Consider the following 19,806-nt stretch of genomic DNA (forward strand, 5'->3'; position numbering starts at 1 on the left):
TCAGGGTCTTTTCCAGAGAGTTTTCTCTTCTCATTAGGTGGCCAAAATAGTTGAGCTTCGGTTTCAGTATCTGTCCTGTGAGCACTCAGGGTTGATTTCCTTTAGGATGGACTGATTTGACCTCCTTGCAGTCCAGGGAACTCGTAAGAGTCTTCTCCAGCACCACAGTTCGAAGGCATCAGTTCTTCGGTGCTCAGCCTTCCTTATAGTCCAGCTCTCACAGCCATACGTTGCTACTGGGAAAACCATAGCTTTGATTATACGAACCTTTGTCGGCAAGGTGATGTCTCTGCTTCTTACTATGCTGTCTAGGTTTGCCATAGCTTTCCTCCCAAGGAGCAAGCATCTTTTAATTTCATGGCTACAGTCACCATCTGCGGTGATCTTGGAGCCCAAGAAAATACAATCTGTCACTGCTTCCATTTCTTCCCCTTCTATATGCCAGGAAGTGATGGGGCCAGATGCCATGATCTTAGTTTTTTTAATGTTGACTTTCAAACCAGCTTTTGCACTCTCCTCTTTCACCTTCAACAAGAGGCTCTTTACATTCTCTTCGCTTTCTGCCATTAGGGTGGTATCGTCTGTGTATCTGAGGTTGTTGATAATTCTGCCTGCAATCTTAATTCCGACTGTGATTCATCCAACCCGGCATTTCTCATGATGGACTCTGCATATAAATTAAATAAGCAGGGCGACATTACGCAGCCTTGTCGTACTCCTTTCCCAATTTGGAACCAATCGGTTGTTCCATGTCCGGTTCTTACTGTTGCTTCTTGACCCTCGTACAGGTTTCTCAGGAGACAGGTAAGGTGGTCTGGTACTCCAGTCTCTTGAAGAATTTGCCACAGTTTGTTGTGATCCACACAATCAAAGGCTTTAGTGTAGTCAATGAAGCAGAAATAGACGTTTGGCTGGAATTCTCTTGCTTTCTCCATGATCCAGCGAAAAGCTTACAATGTACAAAAGCATTATTCTAATTCCTGTGTATGTGGTCAGGTCTGAATTAAGAGTTCAGCAGCCAAGGGATTTGGTTACATTTTTCAAAGTTCTGCATTAGTCTCACACTGGATGGCTGCTGCAAACCTATTCAGCTGCACACTGGGTCAGAACATCAAAGTTTAGTTTAGTTTATTATTTATATCCCACTTTTCCATTAAAATAACAAAAGCAGCTTATAATACAGTATAATAAAGAACTTCACAGATCAACTAGCAAGGTGGTCAAGTTTGACAACTGTCTTCATTACTTTCCCCAGCAAACAATTAATTATTTGATAGCATGGAACACATTTTTAAATATCTATATAAAATCACCTTTCCCACTGTGAGGAAAGAGATGGGGCAAGCCTCAAGCCCTGTTGGCCTCAGCTGGAGGGTAGGCAGTAGTCAGCCACTTCCTTCTCCCCCAAGACTCCTTCTCTGACCATGAAGAATCACTTTTGCCTCTCTTCTCCCTGCCTTTTATATATGTGGCTCTTTCACACATGCCCATTTGCTGACTTTCTAGACTTGCTTATGAGAAGGCCCTTACTCATAAGCAGATGTTTACTCAGAAGGAAGTTTCACTCCAAATCCAGGACCAGCGCTGGCCCTACTATTAGGTAGAGTGTGGTGGCTACCTCAGGCAGCTGATTTGGGTGACATGAAAAAGCAACAAATTGTTATTATCATATATTATTGAGGGGAAGAGGTGTGTGTGGGATTCTCTGCCTCAGGTGACGAAGTAACTTGTCTGGCACTGGATACAATGCACCTTGACACATGTGTGCGTGCGTGTGTGTGAGAGTGTGAAGGGGGGGGAGCCTCTGGCAGAAAAATGTCTTGGGCCTGCCCTGGCAAGGGCATCATTTCAGGCTGCCATAGCAGGACTCTTATCTCATCATATACACAGAACGTAGGCAGCCAATGGGAGGAACCAGCATCCCACTACCTCCAGAGCAGATTTATTGTTTCCCTCTGCTCTGTCCTCCACCTTCTTCCTCCCCACTTCAAATATGCCACTACACATGGAAGTCTCAGCAAGTTCCCTGAACTTCCACACCCAAAGGTGCCCTTCTGCTAAAAGAAAGCCTCTTCTGCTCATGAAAGGGCTGTTTCTCACTTAGCAGAAGAACGCTGCATGAGAAAAGTAACCCTACATCTAGAGGGGTCTTCTGCTTGTGCAAACTCTTGCAGAATACTTTCCAAGGCCTTTTATGGCCCACTAAAGTTTAAGTGCTACATACAGCTAGGGATGCTGGAGAAATTTGAGACTAAAATGAACTTGGATTTCTAAGAAATTTCGGCTGCAGAGCTACCCCCTCAGGCCGTGTGGAGCCTGTGGACTTTTGGATTATTTTTTTTTAACTTTCCTGAAATTTACACATATTTATTTGTAGGAAATTACACAAATTTCTGCTGAGGAAAAGTTGAATGGAACAGGGGACAATACACTAAATGTTACATACGAAGATAAATTATGTAAACTGTTACGAAACCTCATACATAACTGTTTGCGTACTTTTCTGCATGACGGAAAAGAGTTCACATCTGTCTGTGAGCAGAAGATGGAACAAAAGGCACCTGACAATACGCAAATCACAGACCGTACATCCCTATATACAGCCTGTATCTTCCTTATATAACATGTTTTTCATATTATTTGTAACACAACCTGATTCATGGTTACATTATACTACAAGAAGCCTTCCACTAGAGCTTAGCCAAAAGGTCACGAAATGCCACTGATGTATATGAGCAGAAGAACAAATCGGGTTGTGGTACAGGTCAGTGGCATTTTGTAAAATTTGAGCAGAAGTTCTTTAGATCCAAGCCTATTACACAGGAACTCAGATATATTGACTCTGTTGACATGTGTATTGTTGCTATTGTCAGCACCCTGAAACTTTGACTCGAGAATCCACTTTGGAACCAGAAGTAGCAATGGAAATCTGCCAAGAATGTTTTTAAACCTCTGGACAGATGCAGTAGGGCAACATCCAGTGTGTATATGCTTCTTCCATTGAGTAGATTAAAGGGAGTTGCTCCCTATAATTATGGGAAAATGCGAACACACACCTGACTGCCATTCTACCATTCCGCCACTAAACCCACAACACCAATCTAGAGTATTGGTGGGAAATCTGGCCCAATCCTGAAGCGTTGCCACCCCCTATACCAGTCAACAGGTTCAGATCCCAGCAGGGATGACCCTACTGCTATCTTTTGTTTTACGTACTGGTAGCAAATTATCTTCTACTCTACTGCTATGGCTCTGCATAGTTATAGATGTAAATCACCCATGGGGCAAGGAACATCCCTGACTTTTGTTCTCATTCCTCAGAGGTCCAACTCACTTCTAATATAGTTCCTCTTGACTTACTCCTAGCTAAGATTCCTTGCTCCACCCTAACACCTATCCCACTCTTCCAGGCCCAGAGTTCCCCACTTTCCTATTGAACCACTTTGTTGTCTTGTTTGTCCAGAAGAGATCTGTTTGCCTTGCACACTGGAGAGAAAGCTTTACCTTGTCCAAGCCTAGTCCAGGCATAACTCAGCACAACCTGTGAATTCCCTACACCCATTTTTGGTGCCTTGCAGGGACTATGACTTACGCATGACTTGTTGGGTTTGAGTTCAAGGGTGATAGTGATCAAGCAGTGAGCCTAGAGCAGGGGTGCAGAATGTCTTTCACCCTGAGAGCCAAATTCCATTTCAGGGAAGCTCTCGGGGGCTACATTCCAGTGGTGGGTGGGGCTGAAGGCAAAAGGAGCAGGGTGAAACAAAAACATACTAACCCCCTCTCCCAGCATATTTTAGTTTAATAAAGCTCTTACTGCCAGTAACTAAGCCTTAGGAGAGGCATCTCAACCTTTTAGAGTACAGGAAAAAGTGTACAAAAACTATGAAGCCACCAAACAACTGGTGACTGGGAGAAAGGGGGTGGGACCAGAGACAGGTGGTGTGGCCTTCTGGGGACCCCCAGCGGCCAGACTGGGACCCCCAGGGGGCCGGATTTGATACACACATCCGGACCTGAGGTTCTGCATCCCTGGCCTACAGCATTGGGAAGCTGCTATTAAAGGCTTAGCCATTATCAAGCTAAGTGTATCCATTTAAAAGCTTATTGAGAATTCTAAGGAGAAGCTCCTTTAGAATCTCTCCATCCAAATTCTATTTTGAAACCAAATTGTGGGGGATTGGAGATCCATAATGGCTAAATCTCCATTTAACCTCCCCATCACTGCATATCTAAAAGCTTTTCTTTAGATATTTGTGGCCAATGTGATGTATCCCACTGTCAACAAGACCTGGGGGGCTTTTGCCCCATTTTGAATCTGTAACTAGCTGAGAAACCCAAGGGTAGTCTATGCCTACAGCATTTTTTAAACTATTTGCAACCAACTAAGAAGGGAAGTCTTTGGGTTCCCCTTATTCTGATCAGGTAAGTGATGATCTGCTTATGCTCTGCTTCTTCTTTCCTCCTAAATCTATCAGTTTCCAACCCTGCAACCCACTCTTCTAGAAGAGGTAATAGACTACGAAACTCAACAACTGAGGGAGTGACAACTAGATGGGCTTGAGTAAACAAGAGGCAAGTGCACAAAGTGCTTCTCCCTTCCTTCTACTTACAGTGACTGTGCCTTGGAAACTAACCCAATTGCACTACCTTGCCTCAACACAAATCCTCTTCTCGCCACCTTCCTCCTCCTTCACTCACCCCAACCCTTTCCTTTCTGTCTCAAGTGTTATGGACTCCCAATCACGTCCTTGCAACCTTATACCCCAACAAACCCTTCCTACTGAACAATCCACACATGTCTGTGGCTTAGTTTAGCCTCTGGAGCCACCCTCCATGAGAACTCAGCTAATTTCCCCATAATATAAGTTCTTATTGAAGGCTTAAAGGTGCATTATTCTTGTATGGGAATTGGAATTGCTCTACCAAATCATTTTCACACAAATCAATGTGTGCATTTTACATTCATACTTGTTAACAATAAATGCAACATTGTGTTTATTTAAGCATGTGTGTATCTGTGGAGTGTTTTGGACTTTCTTCCTTGCCATAGACATCCTACTGCTACTGTCTAAAAGTCCCTTTTTAGCTATTGCATACATGCACAAGTTTGTACACCTAAGAGGACCACATTCAGTAACATTATATTATTATACCTTTTGAATAAAACATGTCTACAAATGTACAGCAGGAAAAAAATCTGAAAAGAGCTATGCAAAGGCTATTGTAGTTAATTGGCATCATCAGCATCTGATCAAAAAGGAGAGAGAAAGCATAGGCATTTCTGTATTTTTATATTTCCATGGAACACTTCACATTGCATGAGTAATCTTCCATATAAACTCTTAATTAAGAAACACAATAATCTAGTCAGGTCTTTAAAAGGTAACATTTGCACAACCATATCTGGCTGAAGAGGTGTGTAACTTAAATATAACATAATTAATTCTCTAACATTTTTAATGTTGAATTAGATTTAGATTGAAATTGTAAAAAACCAAAAAACACCCCAAAAAACCACTCGGTTTTAACTTCTCACATTCTGTAATGCTGGCTATTCTTAGAAAACACTCAACGTCATTCAATTCTTACCACGTGCCATAACTGGCAGAACTTCTGTTAAACCAGCACTGTTGCAAAAAGGAAACTTTGGATCCTGCCATCTTTCTTCTATAAAATTCTGCAATAAGTATTAAGTTTTCCCTTTTTTATATGAGAGTTTTGCTATTTTTATATGCTGATGCTTTAATAGTTGTGGTGACGTCACCTACAAGAAGGAGTAACAGATGGGCTGGAATAAAGACCAAAGTATTTTTCTCTATCTGGATGATGAAGACTGAATGTGTAGTGGTTTCATTTATAACTCCACCTACTATTTCACTCCCATTTAATATCCTTTATACTTACTTTCAGCTAGAACTTTTGTTCATGTTTTTCTAGTTATGTTAGCTCCTACTCTCACGCTTGTTTGCTCTTGGCTATACCATGCATATACCTAACCACACAGAAGTCTGCTTCTGAAAAAAGAATTGCCTGGTATATTGCTTCCCATTCTTTGAAAACACAAAGCACAAAGCAAGCATTTTCATCTCATGCAGCAATTACTCACATTTAGACTGAAATCTGTTATACATGTACCATCTTTGAAGACAACCAGGGAATCTCAGTGCAGAATGCAGCAGCTAGAATGTTAACTGGGACTGCTTCTTGGAAATACATCTCACCAGTTTTGAAAGAGCTTCACTGGCTGCCAATCTATTTCTGAACTGGTGCTGATGCTTATATAGCACTAGATAGCTCAGGGCCCAGAGTACCTACAGGAATGCCTACTCCAGTACCAGCCTACTCTCCTCCAGGTGCCTCTGCTGTCAAACAGCAGGCAGGTGGCTGTAGCACCCTGTCTAGGAAACTCCCTCCTTGAAGTTTACTCTGTAGCACTTACTATGTTAACCTTCAGCAACAGGTAAAACATTTTTATTCTCCAAGGCCTGTATTTTATGTATTTTAGCATCTTAATTTTGTGAATCTGCATTCTACCTGTTTCAGTCATGGAGGGTGCAATCCTATTGGGATAGGCAGCTGCCTCTGAACTTGGAGGCGGCCGCCTATCCAATGCAGGACAGGAGAAGCATGGAGGGGATCATCCCCTCCACACTTCAGCCGCCCTGCATTTGCAGCTAGACAGCCAATTTCAGCGGTCTAGCCACGGAAAGGCAGAGCAGGGGAAGCAGCTGCCGGATAGCACATAGGATGTGCCGTACCGGCATTTCCCCCATCCCACCCCGGAATGCCCTGTTCTGGCCGCTCTGCGCTCCTCTTCTGAGTGCAGAGCATGGGGCCATTCCAAGCTGCCTGCAAGGCAGTGCGGGGGAGGGGGAGAAGGTCAGTCCTCAGGGAACCGACCTCGGAACGCAGGCTCCGAGGTTGGTTCCCAGAAACCGACGTATCCTATGGACGTCTAGCCGCTGACTAGCAGCCATAGGATTGCTCCTTAATCATTGTTTTAACTGCATTGCTTATTGTCTTTTATTGGTTTAATGCACCAATCTTTCCCACCTTCATGCACATGCACCAGTTCACACCTCCAATTTCTGGTTTGTGGTAACCATAGTTTGTTGTGATATCCAAATTGGGTGTGCTATGTTTAATGCTAACCAGTTTGCCTCCAAGCTCGAAATAGTTTCTCTTTTTTTTCTTTTCTTTTTATGTTTAAGCGTTTATTCATTTCTGTTTCTTTTTGCAAATTGAAAAGTAATTTTGAAAATTAAAAGGAGTTGTTACTGTTATCACTTTCAGTGGTTATTCTGCATCTAATCAATGCCTTATATACAAACATACACACAAAGTCAATGAAACCAACATGTAGTTTTGGAAGTTCACAAGCTTTCCTTTTGTCCATCATAGGAATAGGCTGTTGCGGAAGTACAGATCTTTCCATGTCTCCGTGTTCCCAGAATTCAGCTGCTACAATAAATGCCACCTTACTCTGTACTTCCCAGGGTTTTGCGATAGCATCTAAGTCACAGAAATGGATTTCTGATTGGGATTTGGAAGCCAAATTCATATGGCAGTAACCATACGTGATGTCCCCAAGGGTGCTTCAGTGAGGCCTTACCCCTCTTTCTTTACCCTGGCACCCATGGGTAATAGGCAATAGGTAAACCAAATCAGATGGGTGTCTAAGTACTTCAGCTTTACCGCTGGGACTAAATCCACATAAAATATCCCACTGAATCAGTGCTCCCAGCACCTACTAAGTTAAATAACAGCAGGACTCTCAAGTATTATGGGGACATATCTAACTGGATAAACAAGTTTACAACTCTGCCAGCTTCTAATCTCTATCCATCACACTCCCCAAGAGGATTAGCACACATTTTCTCAGTAAAGTATGGACTAACAGTATATTGAAATTGATCATTCCAGAATTCAACAAATGTTATCCATTTGTCAACAAACTTATTTTTCAGTGAGTGATTTTCTCTTGCACTAATATAATAAGTCAGTTTCTTCACTGTGGCAATATCCCAAATCCTTTAAAAGATCCAATAAGGGGGGCACTGCATTTCTTCCAATGAGAAGGTATTGAAATTTTGGCAGCCATAAATAAATTAATAACCATTTTATATCACAGTCCTTTATGCAACCTTTCAGATAATTTAACAAAATTCTCAGTGGATCAGCTGGTACTCCACATTTTATGATTTGCTCAATATATATTAAATATGCCAGTATGACTTGATTTTTTGACACTGCCAAAATACATATATATAGATGACCTGCTCTTAACTGTCCACATCTCCAGCATCTATCAGGTCCTAATCCAGAAGTGGGCAGAAAGTAGATCTCCAGATGTATTGGACTTCAACTCCCAGCATTCCTGACCATAAGCCACACTGGCAGGGGCTTCTGGGAGTTGAAGTTCAAAACATCTGGAGATCTACCTTCTTCCCACCCCTGCTCTAATCAAATTCCTGGGCAAGGTCCTTGCATGGGTGGTTGCAAGCCAGCTTGAGACTCTCTTGGATGAGACCCAATTATCTGGATCCATTTCAGTCAGGGTTCAGGCCAGGTTTTGGCATGGAAACAGCCTTGGTCGTCCTGTATGACGACCTATGTTGGGAGACAGACAGGGGTAGTGTGACCCTGTCGATTATCCTTGATCTCTCAGTGGGTTTTGATACCATTGACCATGGTATCCTTCTGGGACGGCTCTCTGAGTCGGGAGTGGGAGGCACTGTACTGCACTGGTTTCACTCCTACTTGGAGGGTTGGCTCCAGAAGATGGTGCTTGGGGAACACTGCTCGTCCCTGTGGATTCTCCAATATGGGGCTCCATAGGGGTCAGTTTTGACCCCATGCTGTTCAGTATCTACATGAAACCATTGAGTGCAGTCATCCGGAGTTTTGGAGTGCGCTGTCATCAGTATGCTGATGACACGCAGCTGTATTTCTCCTTTTCATCTTCTTCAGGTGAGGCTGTGGATGTGCTGAATCAGTGCCTAGCTGTGACAATGGACTGGATGAGGGCTAATAAACCAAACCTCAATCCAGACAAGACTGAGATGTTAGTAGTTCGTTCTCCTGACCAGACGGAGGGTGTTCAACCTGTTCTGGATGGGGTTGAACTCCCCCTGAAGGAGCAGGTCCATAGCTTAGGGGTTGTCCTGGAACCATCTTTGCCACTTGAGGCTCAGGTGGCCTCAATGGCATGGAATGCTTTCTACCAACTTCAGGTGGTGGCCCAGCTACGCCCCTATCTGGACAGGGATAACCTGGCTTTGGTTGTCTATGCTCTGGTAACCTCCAAGTTAGATTACTGCAATGTGCTCTATATGGGGCTGCCTTTGAAGATGATTCAGAAGCTGCAGCTCATGCAAAACGCAGCAACCAGACTGTTACCCAGGACTAGAAGGTCCGCACATATAAGACTGACTCTGGCCCGCCTGCACTGGCTGCCTATATGCTTCTGAGCTCAATTCAAGGTGCTGGTCTTAACCTATAAAGCCCCACAGGCTTGGGAATACAATACCTGATGGCACGCCTCTACTAAAATGAACCTTTGCATACTATACATTCTTAGTGTATGATGATCTAAGGTCCTCCTCCGGGTGCCTCCTCCAAGGGAAGCTTGGAAGGCAGCAACAAGGGAGTGGGCCTTCTCAGTGGTGGCCTCTCAACTGTGGAACAAGCTCCCCAATGAGGTCCGCCTGGCACCAACATAGTTATCTTTTCAGCACCAGCTTAAGGCCTATCTCTTTTCCCAGGCATTTGGCAGCACATGGTGAGTTTTAATCAGTCCTGGATGTGTCTTTAGTTATGACTGACTGTTCAAAGTTGTTTTTAGTTAGATGTTGTTTGTGTATATTGTCTGTGTGCTTTTATGTAAATTGGCTTTTAAACTTTGTATATTGTCGTTTAACGTTTTAACATCTGTAAACCACCCAGAGAGCTTCAGCTATGGGGCAGTATCGAAATGTAATAAATACTAATCATAACAACAACAACAACAACAAATCTTTTTAAAATCTTACATAGTGTTAAGTATCACTGATGCAATGATGCACTCAGAAGTTCCGTTGTTTTTGATAGGTTAGCTACAGGTTCCATTTTAACACTTATAATTAAATATTTAATACGTCTTAGTTTTCCAACTTTAGACTTGTATCCTAATTCTGCTATTTGTACTTTGTGTGCAGAAGCAGGCTTCCATATGAACATACCTAGATGGATGCAAAACCTTGTGCAGTCCTGTGCATTCAGTTCCATTCTTGAATCTACCAGCCAGGACTGCACGTGAAGAACCCTTTCTAGAAGCTAAAATCCAAGCAATCAGCTGGGATTCACTTCCTACTAAACAGTAGGATTTCATGTTTTAAAAAGGGCTCCTCATATACAACCTGAGCTGTTTTGTACACATACCACTGGATCAAACTCATGTTTCTTTAATATGTTCTGTATATTTAACAATATTTTTAAATTTTTGCTTCCGGATTATTCTGCAGGAAGCAAACTATTTCAATTTTGCAATAATTTCACTTTTGTTTAATAATGAAATTATGTATTTTCACTAACTTGTCCATACCTGTCATCTCCTTATAATAGGGAGCACTGGATCTATTTTGAAGGTACACTTAGGCCTATGGTCTTCTTCAACGTATTTCAGCAGAATCTCTCTCCCATGAAGGGCAACTATAGTGCTTTTACTAATGAATAAAATACCTACAAGATTTCATAAAAACAGAACTGGCAGCTGAATTCCTCCTATATGTCAACTCCCAAGAGTGAGACAGACAATAACTGTAGGGATCTTAAATGTTCAGATTGATTATGTCCTTTGCAGCCAAAGATGGAGAAGCTCCATACAGTCAGTAAAAACAAGACCTGGAGCTGACTGTGGCTCAGATCATGAGCTGCTTCTTGCAAAATTTCGGCTTAAATTGAAGAACGTCGGGAAAACCACTAAACCGTTCAGGTATGACCTAAATCATATCCCTGATGAATATACAGTGGAGGTGAGGAATAGATTTCAGGGATTAGACCTGATAGACAGAGTGCCTGAGGAACTATGGACGGAGGTCCATAACATTGTTCAGGAGGCAGCAACGAAATCCATCCCAAAGAAAAAGAAATGCAAGAAAGCAAAGTGGCTGTCTGATGAGGCTTTACAAGTAGCTCACGAAAGAAGGGAAGTGAAAAGCAAGGGAGAAAGGGGAAGATATAGCCAACTGAATGCAGAGTTCCAGAGAATAGCAAGGAGAGACAAGAAGGACTTCTTAAATGAACAATGCAAAGAAATCGAGGAAAACAACAGAATGGGAAAGACTAGAGATCTCTTCAAGAAAATTGGAGATCTCAAGGGAACGTTTTGTGCAAAGACGGGCATGATAAAGGACAAAGAAGGCAGGGACCTAACAGAAGCAGATGAGATTAAGAAGAGGTGGCAAGAATACACAGAAGAACTATACAGGAAAGATCTGAATGTCCCTGATAGCCATGAGAGTGCGGTCACTGAACTTGAGCCGGACATCCTAGAGAGTGAAGTCAAGTGGGCCTTAGGAAGCATTAGTAACAACAAAGCTAGCGGAGATGACAGTATTCCAGCCGAGCTATTTAAAATCCTAAAAGATGATGCTGTTAAAGTGCTGCATTCAATATGCCAACAAATCTGGAACACTCAACAGTGGCCACAAGACTGGAAAAGGTCAGTTTACATTCCAATTCCAAAGAAGGGCAACGCCAAAGAGTGTTCAAACTACCGCACAATTGCGCTCATTTCACATGCCAGCAAGGTGATGCTCAAAATCCTACAAGCTAGGCTTAAGCAGTATGCGAACCGAGAACTACCAGAAGTACAAGCTGGGTTTAGAAGAGGCAGAGGAACTAGAGATCAAATCGCCAACATTCGCTGCATCATGGAGAAAGCAAGAGAATTCCAGAAAAATGTCTATTTCTGCTTCATTGACTACGCTAAAGCCTTTGATTGTGTGGATCACAACAAACTGTGGCAAATTCTTAAAGTGATGGGAGTACCAGACCACCTTACCTGTCTCCTAAGAAACCTGTACGAGGGTCAAGAAGCAACAGTAAGAACCAGACATGGAACAACCGATTGGTTCAAAATTGGGAAAGGAGTACGACAAGGCTGCATATTGTCACCCTGCTTATTTAACTTATATGCAGAGTACATCATGAGAAATGCCGGGTTGGATGAATCAGAGGTCGGAATTAAGATTGCTGGGAGAATTATCAACAACCTCCGATATGCAGACGATACCACCCTAATGGCAGAAAGCGAAGAGGATCTCAAGAGCCTCTTGTTGAGGGTGAAAGAGGAGAGTGCAAAAGCTGGTTTGAAAGTCAACATTAAAAAAACTAAGATCATGGCATCTGGCCCCATCACTTCCTGGCATATAGAAGGGGAAGAAATGGAAGCAGTGACAGATTTTACTTTCTTGGGCTCCAAGATCACCGCAGACGGTGACTGTAGCCATGAAATTAAAAGACGCTTGCTCCTTGGGAGGAAAGCTATGGCAAACCTAGACAGCATAGTAAGAAGCAGAGACATCACCTTGCCGACAAAGGTCCGTCTAATCAAAGCTATGGTTTTCCCAGTAGTAACGTATGGCTGTGAGAGCTGGACTATAAGGAAGGCTGAGCGCCGAAGAATTGATGCTTTCGAACTGTGGTGCTGGAGAAGACTCTTACGAGTCCCCTGGACTGCAAGGAGGTCAAATCAGTCCATCCTAAAGGAAATCAACCCTGAGTGCTCATTGGAAGGACAGATACTGAAGCTGAAGCTCCAATATTTTGGCCACCTAATGCAAAGAGAAAACTCTCTGGAAAAGACCCTGATGCTGGGAAAGACTGAAGGCAAAAGGAGAAGGGGACGGCAGAGGATGAGATGGCTAGATGCAATGAATATGCATATGAACGGATGCAATGAATATGAACTTGAGCACGCTCCGGGAGAGAGCGCAGGACAGGAAGGCCTGGCGTGCTATGGTCCATGGGGTCACGAAGAGTCGGACACGACTGAACGACTGAACAACAACAACAACAAATTCAACCGAAGCAGTTACCATACGCTAAAATTAGTTATGCCATTGGCCTTTGAACTTCTCAACAACTTTGAAGTTAAGCAGGAAGGTTAAGGAAATGTTCTGCAATAAATATGTCCTCCTTCTCCAAAATTCAGTGCTTTAAAAAACAAGTAATAAAACAGAAGCATAGAAGAAAAATCCACTTAAAATCTCAAGACATGATACAGTGAGTGAAACCTTGTCAGAACGGAATCTTCATAGAATTATTACATCAGCTACTTTTGCACTGAAGAACTTTGCAAGATGCCTGTCCACAAAATCAAATAAATGAAAAGAGTTACTCAGAATAAAGACAGGCTGCTTACCTGCAACTGTGGATCTTCAAGTGGTAACACATATGTACCACACATATGGGTTCTCCACCTGTGCAGAACCTATTTCAGGAAGCTTCTATAACTAGACTAGAGTTTTTGCAGGTACTCTATCCTCTGATGCACACCCAAAGGGGTGTGGCTTCGGCCTTCCCATTCAGTTCAAACTTCCAACTAACACAGTGACTATAAAACAAGAGCAAAGCAGCAAAACAGATGCATAACAGCACTTTCAAGCAGGGTACAAGGTTGTGTGACTACACAGATGACACCAACCTGTCCTCTTTCATGGTTTCTGTGCAGTCCCACATATGGGTAAAGTAGCAAGCTTACTTACAAGAAGAAGGGCTGTTGGCTAAGAAGACAGAGAACTGAGCATGGCCCTTCCAGAAGAGGCCTCCATTCAATAAAAGCAAACAAAGCAATGGCCTGGGATCGAGTAGCAGGACAGCAGAGTTCTATCACCACAACTCCCTGAAGGAAGACTGTAGATACTGCAACAGCCCTGGTAAAATGAGCCTGGATTGTCTCTAGGGCAAGGGTGGGCAACACACACACACACACACACACTCATCCCTATAGCCTTCAGTGCGGCACCCACCACCCCTCCTGGTGCACTTGTACTGCTGAGATCTGGCAGTGGTGAAGCAAAAAAAAAAATTGGTGATTTGCTGCCAAAACCGCTACAGAGACTCAAAGGTGCCAAGTTTAGCAGATTTTCATGCTAAATGTGGTCCTTTTGAGTCTCTGCAGCAGTTTGCCACTGATTTGTCTTACTGCTCTGGTTGGTGCAGAGACAGGAGTGCAACTTCCCGGAGAGTCTAAGGGCTGGAAAGTGGCCTCCAGACTGCTTGAAGTAGCCCATGCCTGCTCTAGGAAGTGGGAGTTTTGCCACTTGATAGAACAGGTGGATAGTTGATGAGACCCAATGAGAGAAGCTGAGTAGAAACTGGCTTCCCCTTCTTGGGATGTTCATAGGAGCAGAATAGCCTCATGGAAAATCTTATACATCTTAAACTACTAGCCCTGCCCAGATAAAATGCCAGTGCCCAGTAAACATCATTCTAAGGTACATAATTCAGATTCCAAGGGTGTGGACAGGTTAGGGAAGAAAACTAGGAGGGTGATGTCCTGGCTAAGGTAGAAGGGGGACACTACTTAAACAATGAAGTATCTGGTCTCAGGACCACTTTGTCCCTGTGCTCAAGAAAAATGGTCAGTCATGCCAGAGGATGCATGTTATGAGAATCCATCCAACACTTCAGCGACCTCTTAACTCTGGCAGGTAAGGTCGTGGGAGGTCAAGAAGGTTGGAGAAATTCTGTAGAAAACAATGTTGCAGTGGTCTCATCTAGAGCTGTGCAAGTGGAGTAACTGCTGTGATGGCCACCATGAGGTCCATAGCCTCTGAATTTAATGTATTGTGACAATCCGATCACAAGCAACTTCGATGGTCAGCTGTACAAGGACGGTTACTCTGTCCTCTGGCAAAAAAAGCCCAGCCAATGACAAGAGTCTAGAACCACCCACATAAACTGAAGCCTGCAGGCAGTAATCAGACATCACTTTTATTTATTATTTCTTTATTATAGTTCTGTACTGCTCAATAGCCAACGCTCTCTGGGTGGTTCACTGAAATTAAAATTAACAATAATGAAAGAAAAATAAAAGGCTTCCATGGATTCAAATTAACAAGTTGTGATGATTTCAGCTTAGGATGTAGACAGCCCACTCTTGACTGCATGCGTTTGGACCATATCTCAACTAAGTAAGCTGATATACGAACAAGCCATCTGCCCACGCACACAGCCCTCTTGCTCCTCTCCTTATGGCACAAGAAAACAAACCAGAAAGCCTTTAATTAACCAGTTTCCTGTTCCGTACAAATGAGGAAACCACAGCCACCAGCCTCAAAACAATCCAGGACATCAAACTATGCAAACTCAGTCAAGATATGGGCTGAATGCATCCAGTTAGGAGTGTGCTGCCTACAAACTAAGTTGAATACTGTTCTGTATTTACGCACAGGCCCAGAATGCCTGTGATGACAAGATGCGCAAGGAGAAGCAGGCAAGAGTGTGTCACTAAAAGCTAGTCATCAATATATGAAGAGACATTAATGCCCTGAAGGTGGAGATGGCCAGTTAAAAACCCTCAAAGCCATGCCAAGGCTGAATGGGAGGGACCTGAACTGAAACCACGGACTCTGAGGGTAAACCAAAGATATCATTGATGCTGTGGCCTGATACAGGTGTGAAAGTAAAGATCTTTAATATCAAAGGACACAAACTAGTCTTTTGAGCACAGCAAAAGGAGGATTTGGGCAAGGTTCATCATCCTGACCTTCCTGGATCAGATAAAAATGTTAAAATCCCAAAGGTCCCATCTTTCTGAGCTAAATCAGAAAGATGGGCCTGATGAACAGTGGTGCTACTGGCCCTAGAGAAGTGCCAAGATATCCTCCCTTAAGGGAGAAGATGGGATGGTGGTGCAAGAGAGTCTGTCTGGAAGTAAAAAAGCTGGATAGAGCTTACCTGGAGAGAGACAGACTGCCTTCAGTGATCCACACCCTGGTAACCTCCCAGTTAGATTACTGCAATACCTTGTATGTGGGGCTGTCCTTGAAGATGGTCCAGAAACTGCATTTAGTGCAAAATATGCAGGTGGGGTACTGAATGGAACTGTCACCATATAACGCCAGTATTGTACCATCTTAACTCACTTCCAGTTTGTTTCAGGGCCCAAGTCAAGCTGCTGCTGCTAACCTAAAAAGCCCTTAATGGCTTGGTGTCACAACGTTTAAAGCAGGGGTGGGCACCGTCGGGAAGTCCAGGGGCCATTTTTGCTTCCTGCCCGTAGATGCTGAAAACAGAGTGGAAATTAAAAACCAAAACAAAATGGTGTCCATAGCTGCTACGGAGAGACAAAGTGTCAAAATCTGTTTCATTGCAAGCTAATTTTGACCCTTTGGACACTCCATAGTCACTAGGGATGCCATTTTGTTTGCAAACTAATTAACATTGTTTTAAATGATTTTTTTGGGTACTACCATATTTCGGTGAGTGGTGGGGGCTGCACTGGGGGTTTGCGGGGCACACCCCTGATCCAAAGGACTGCCTCTTCCCATATGCTCTTGCCCATGATATAAGATCATCATCTGAGGCCCTCTTCCGAGTGTCCCCACATAATGAGATTCAGTGAGACCCAAAAGCAAGCCTCTTTCTGTTGTGGCCCCCAAATTGTGGAATGCCCTTCCTAGAGAGGTCTCCCCAGCATCTACTTTGTTGACTTTTTATTCTCCTTTAAAAATAATTTTAACTGCTGCTTGTTTTATTTTCAATGTTACATTTAATGCTGCATAAAAAAATATATTTCCCCATGTTTTAGCTCCATGGATATTTTTCTCTTCTTTTAAAATTATTTTCAATTGGTTTTTTTAAGTTTTAAAAGCAGCATTCTAATGTGTTTTATTTTTAGCTTTTTTGTATTTGTTATTGTATTTGTTTTTACTGAGATCTTTGGCTATACAGTGACCCATACATTGAATAAATAAATAAAAGTGCTGGCAACTACTTCACACCAATGGCACTGAAGAAAAAAACCTCAAACTGCAAAATGGACAGAATGAAAGAAGAAGGATGAAAGGCAGAATAAAAGACCCAGACATGTTTTTTAAGCATCTAGCAAAGAGCATTCCCTGATGTTCCCACTGTAGCAACTGGAAAGGAATCAAGCAGGAAGGCAGGAGCCAAGCCCCTTGAGCATATGATCCGAAGGTAAGGCGGTACACCCACCAAGACCTCTTGTCTAGCTATTGAAGCTTCCCAAAATATGCTCTGAGTAGGCACAGAACCCATATGTGGGACTACACAGAGACCATGAAGAAGAACTAAGGTTATTCCAGAGTGACTCCATTTGACACACTAATGGCTAATGGGTGCACCTCTCAAAACAAACTTTAGAACCTTTTTCCGCCATGGTGCACACATTGACTGAGAGTTCTGTCCAGAGTCTACAAGAAAGCAAGATCCAACAGCCAAAGAAACTTTAACCAGCTTGTTCCTTTACTTGTAGAAGCTGTTGTGGTGAGAACTCCAAAGAAAGCAATGACTGGATGTGCATGGTCACAATTCATTTGAATGACAGCCTCAGTATATGAAACTATGAGAAACTACACATGTTGCCATAAGGAGTTACTTTGTAGAACTAAACCTACAATGTCCTAAAACAGCCATTTTCTCAGATCCATTAGCCTGGCAGAGACATGAGCCATCTACACATCTACCTTGTTTTTAGCTTTAGAGCAGGAGTCCACAACCTTTTTGGGTCAGTGGGCACACTGCAAATGTTGAGAGAATGTTATGGGCACTCTCAGAAAATGACTGCCAAAATGCTGCTAGGGTGGGCATGGCTGGTCACAAAACACTCATTTCTCAGAAGGCAAACTGGTGAGACTAACAGAAAGTAACTCGCACAAGCAGAGATGGCAGTTCCAAAACACAAAGCTACTCTTTTTGAAACCACATAAAGATGGTGCAGGGAGGCAGCCCTTCACTTTCAGCTTGTCAATCTCTCAGTTACAAAAAAGGTAATTAAAAACTCTTACGAAATAAAATAAAAATTAGGAGGGGTAGGTTGTCTGCAGGCACACTGGTGTCCATGGGCATCACATTGGAGACCCCAGCCTTAGAAGGCAGTGGAGTGGCAAGCATCCACCTCAACTTGCAAATCAATTCTGTACTCCACATCATAATTGATGCACAAGGCATGTAGCAGATGCAGCTGAATAACTTACCTTCTTTCAATATTTTAACTGCCCAAATAGGTCTAACAACAAAAAAATCTGTATGAACTTATATGCATCATGAGCAGCCTTGGAGAAACCAACTAAAATGATTCAACCTTTGAATTACTCTTGAAAATCCTTGTGCCATTCTTACAGAAAGCTTCTAAAAAGGGACAGGTCTTTTATCTGGAATATCACAAGCATGTTTAACAAATCCCCTTACTTCATTCTTCCATTAAAAAAATTAAAAGAACAAAAAATTATATATTTTCTAGAAATGAATTACTGTGCAATTACCAACGAAATACAACTAACTCACATATATTCACAATTCCTGCTTGCTACCCTTAGTCATTAGGTACTCACCTTCACTTTAAATAAAGGGTTGAATGTACATCTCTACTGTATTTAAATGTGCAATTATTTTTAGAATTCAGGAACAGGAAATCTTGGTAACATTTTATCATATGCCATTCCTCTTCAGATTATTCTAACAGCTGTCTAAGAATTCGGACAAAAGTCAAGTAGTTTATCCTGCACTTTAGTGCTAGAAACAATAGCCTATAAACCCATGGTATTTGTACTTTTTTAATGTAACAAAAGAATGTGATTATTATTGTTGGCCATATTTAGTAAGCTTCCTATTGTCCAATATTGGGTTAAAACTGCTCCTGGCAATAACTCCTACCAGCTTACAACAAAGGAAACAAACCAGTTAAACAGGCTTAATAGTTTATGTACCTATAGTGTCACTTATTATAAACCCCACCAGGAGTGGAGAATTAAAACATGTTTATACCTCAGTGTGTAATTTTCTTTTATATCTCATTTTTCCAAATAAAATGTTGTGACCTTTAACTGTGTAAATGTTGCAATGACATATCCCTTAACCATAATTTAGTGGAAAGGGGAAATTCACTTTGAAGAGAGGCTATGTGAGGGAGAATGTGATCCCACTGTCCGCTCCCAATCTGTTAACCAAAGTTAAGAGAGCCCCAGAGTTATGTCTTCACCACCTCTGTGTGAGCATTATAGCCAATTTCTACTTGGGGAGCTGCTTTTTACTTTTCTCCTTATTTCCAGCCCTTAATATTTTGCCATGTCTTTACATTTTATTTTAAAATGTACAAGCTTTCAACATGAATTTTTACAAGACTCCAAAAGCAGTATAGCTGCACACTGCCACTCAAAGGCAACTAAAGTAAAATCAAAGTGTATTCTAGAAAAATAATGCAAAAATAATTTCAACTAAAATGATGTCAGAGCTACTTACAGTAATTTCCCCACTCTTACTGCCACAGGAATGTGGGGAAGTTGAGTTGCCCACTTTAGAGTCACATCTTGATAAATGTGTAGGATACTGTTGTGGTTCCCAATCAGTGTGTTTACTACTGTTCCAGACACTATAATATATATACAAACAGGTCAGAAGCCATTTTTCATTCACATTTCTTTAAACTTAAGATTATTGCCCTTTTATAAGGCATACTAATATATACATTATACCCACACACTTGAAATAATAAATTTCAACTCATTAAAATACAAAAAAGTATAACATCTAGATAAGAGTGAGAACACTATAGAAACTATTAGCGCCACTCAGCTA

General features: G+C 42.3%; 1 protein-coding gene across 3 annotated transcripts in view; it reads right to left on the reverse strand.

The window, feature by feature from the left end:
- The window catches only part of BBS9 (Bardet-Biedl syndrome 9), a 364,215-nt gene that overhangs the window by 319,099 nt on the left and 25,310 nt on the right, over window positions 1–19,806 (reverse strand). For all 3 annotated transcript variants that reach the window (XM_084857892.1, XM_084857890.1, XM_084857893.1), the window contains exon 9: window positions 19,471–19,600. In XM_084857892.1, the coding sequence (XP_084714018.1) occupies window positions 19,471–19,600 (130 nt within the window). The remainder of the gene's footprint in view (window positions 1–19,470; window positions 19,601–19,806) is intronic.

The sequence above is a fragment of the Heloderma suspectum genome, chromosome 5 (genome assembly GCF_057233095.1).
Source record: "Heloderma suspectum isolate Gila_16-S chromosome 5, 16-S_ref, whole genome shotgun sequence".
In the NCBI taxonomy this organism is placed as follows: Eukaryota; Metazoa; Chordata; class Lepidosauria; order Squamata; family Helodermatidae; genus Heloderma; species Heloderma suspectum.